This window comes from Eimeria tenella, genomic scaffold (assembly GCF_000499545.2).
Source record: "Eimeria tenella Houghton genomic scaffold, Eth_scaff562, whole genome shotgun sequence".
Lineage (NCBI taxonomy): Eukaryota > Apicomplexa > Conoidasida > Eucoccidiorida > Eimeriidae > Eimeria > Eimeria tenella.
In genome coordinates, this window is record NW_013543416.1 from 2,361 (window position 1) to 3,988 (window position 1,628).

Genomic DNA, 1,628 nt, shown 5'->3' on the forward strand with positions numbered 1-1,628 from the left:
GAGAGAAATGAAAAGATCCAAATTGTTTAAAAGACTCACTTGGCGAACTACACCACTTAAACATAAAGATAAACCCTAATTGCACAAACCCTAAACCCTAAACCCTAAACCCTAAACCCTAGACCCTAGACCCTAAAACGCGGGCCACAAATCCCAAACCCTAGTTCACAAAGCACAAGCCCCAAGCCACAAACCACAAATTTTAAACACTGGGCCCGAAGCCCTAAACCACGAAATAGGGTTTGGGATTGCCAGGTGGGGCGCTAAACCCCAAAAAAGGGTTTGGGGATCGTCTAACCCCAAAAAGGAATTAAAGGGAATTAACAGGAGACGAATATGTCAAAAAGGAGACAGAAAAATAAAAAAAGAAACAGAAAGAATAATGAAAAAAAAACAAAAAATGGAAATAAAAGGAGACAGAAAACTCAAAAAAAAGGGAAAAGGTTTTATAAAAGTTCATCAAGTAAAAGCCAGAAAGGTAAAAAGATGAAGAAAAAGATAAACTAAAGATTAAAAAAAAAAAAATAGAATCAAAAGGAAAGATAAAAAAGAAGAAAACAAAAATAAAGAAAGAAAGATTAAAAAGATGAAAGATAAAATAGAAGAAAACAAAAAAAAGGATAAAAAAGAAAACAAAAATAAAAGATAAAAAAGATAAAATAAAGATAAAAAAGAAGGAAACACAAATAAAAAACGAAGATAAGAAAGATACAATAAAGATAAAGAAGAAAACAAAAATAAAAGAAAAAAGAAAAAAAGACTAAAAAAAAATCACTGTGGGAAAAGAAAAGGACCCAAAGTGGGGATTAAAGAGCTCGAAAAAAACCAAAACAAACCCCAAACAAACAAAACAAACAAAATAAATAAACAAACAAATAAATGAATAAATAAATAAATAAAATAAATAAATAAAAATGTTTTACATGCAGCAACTCCAAAGTGGTTTGCTGCAGCTCCTCGAGGCCCTTAGCCAGGCGGGAGGGGCCCAAGGGGGGCAAAGAGCCAAAAGGGCCTTCTAGAAAGGAAATTGTGGAAATTAATTCTGAAAAATTAAATAAATAAATAAATAAATAGAAAAGGAAATAATGAAAAAGAACACAAAGAAAGCTTTCAAATGCGTGAAAAACCAAACAAAATGAACACAAATTAATTGAGTTTCAACAAAAAAAAAAATTAATTTAAAGGAATTAATCATGTTTTTAATTAACTCATTTTAATTTAATTCAACAACAAATTAAATCAGCAGCAGCAGTGCAGCAGCTGCAATGCGGTAGCAGCAATGCAGCAGCAATGCAGCAGCATTGCAGCAGCAGGAATGCGGCAACAGCAGCAGCAATGCAGCAGCAGCAGCAGCAGCAAAGCAGCAGCAGCAGCCTCACCTCCGACACTGCGGATAAGGGGGTTCGGTCCAGCAGCAGCAGCATCAGCATTTTGGGGCCCCTCTTCAGCTACTGCAGCAGCGGGGGGCCCCCTGGGGGGGCCCCCTGGGGGCCCTCCTGGGGGGGCCCCGGGGGGCCCCCCAGGCAGACCCAAAGGGGGGCCCCCAGGGGCCCAGGGGGCCCCCGGAGGGGCCCCCGAGGGACCCCCCGGGGGGCCCCCCCCGGGGCCCCGCGCGCCCCGGGGGGGGG

At 40.4% G+C, this 1,628-nt stretch overlaps 1 protein-coding gene across 1 annotated transcript; it reads left to right on the forward strand.

Annotated features, from left to right (window-relative positions):
• Window positions 1–1,290: 1,290 nt before the first annotated feature.
• On the forward strand, window positions 1,291–1,401 carry ETH_00003920 (uncharacterized protein; the record flags this gene model as incomplete). The annotated part of the gene is made up of 1 exon (XM_013377592.1): window positions 1,291–1,401. A coding segment is annotated over one exon (111 nt), but the record flags the coding sequence as incomplete, so codon positions are not given.
• Between the last annotated feature and the right edge of the window lie 227 nt (window positions 1,402–1,628).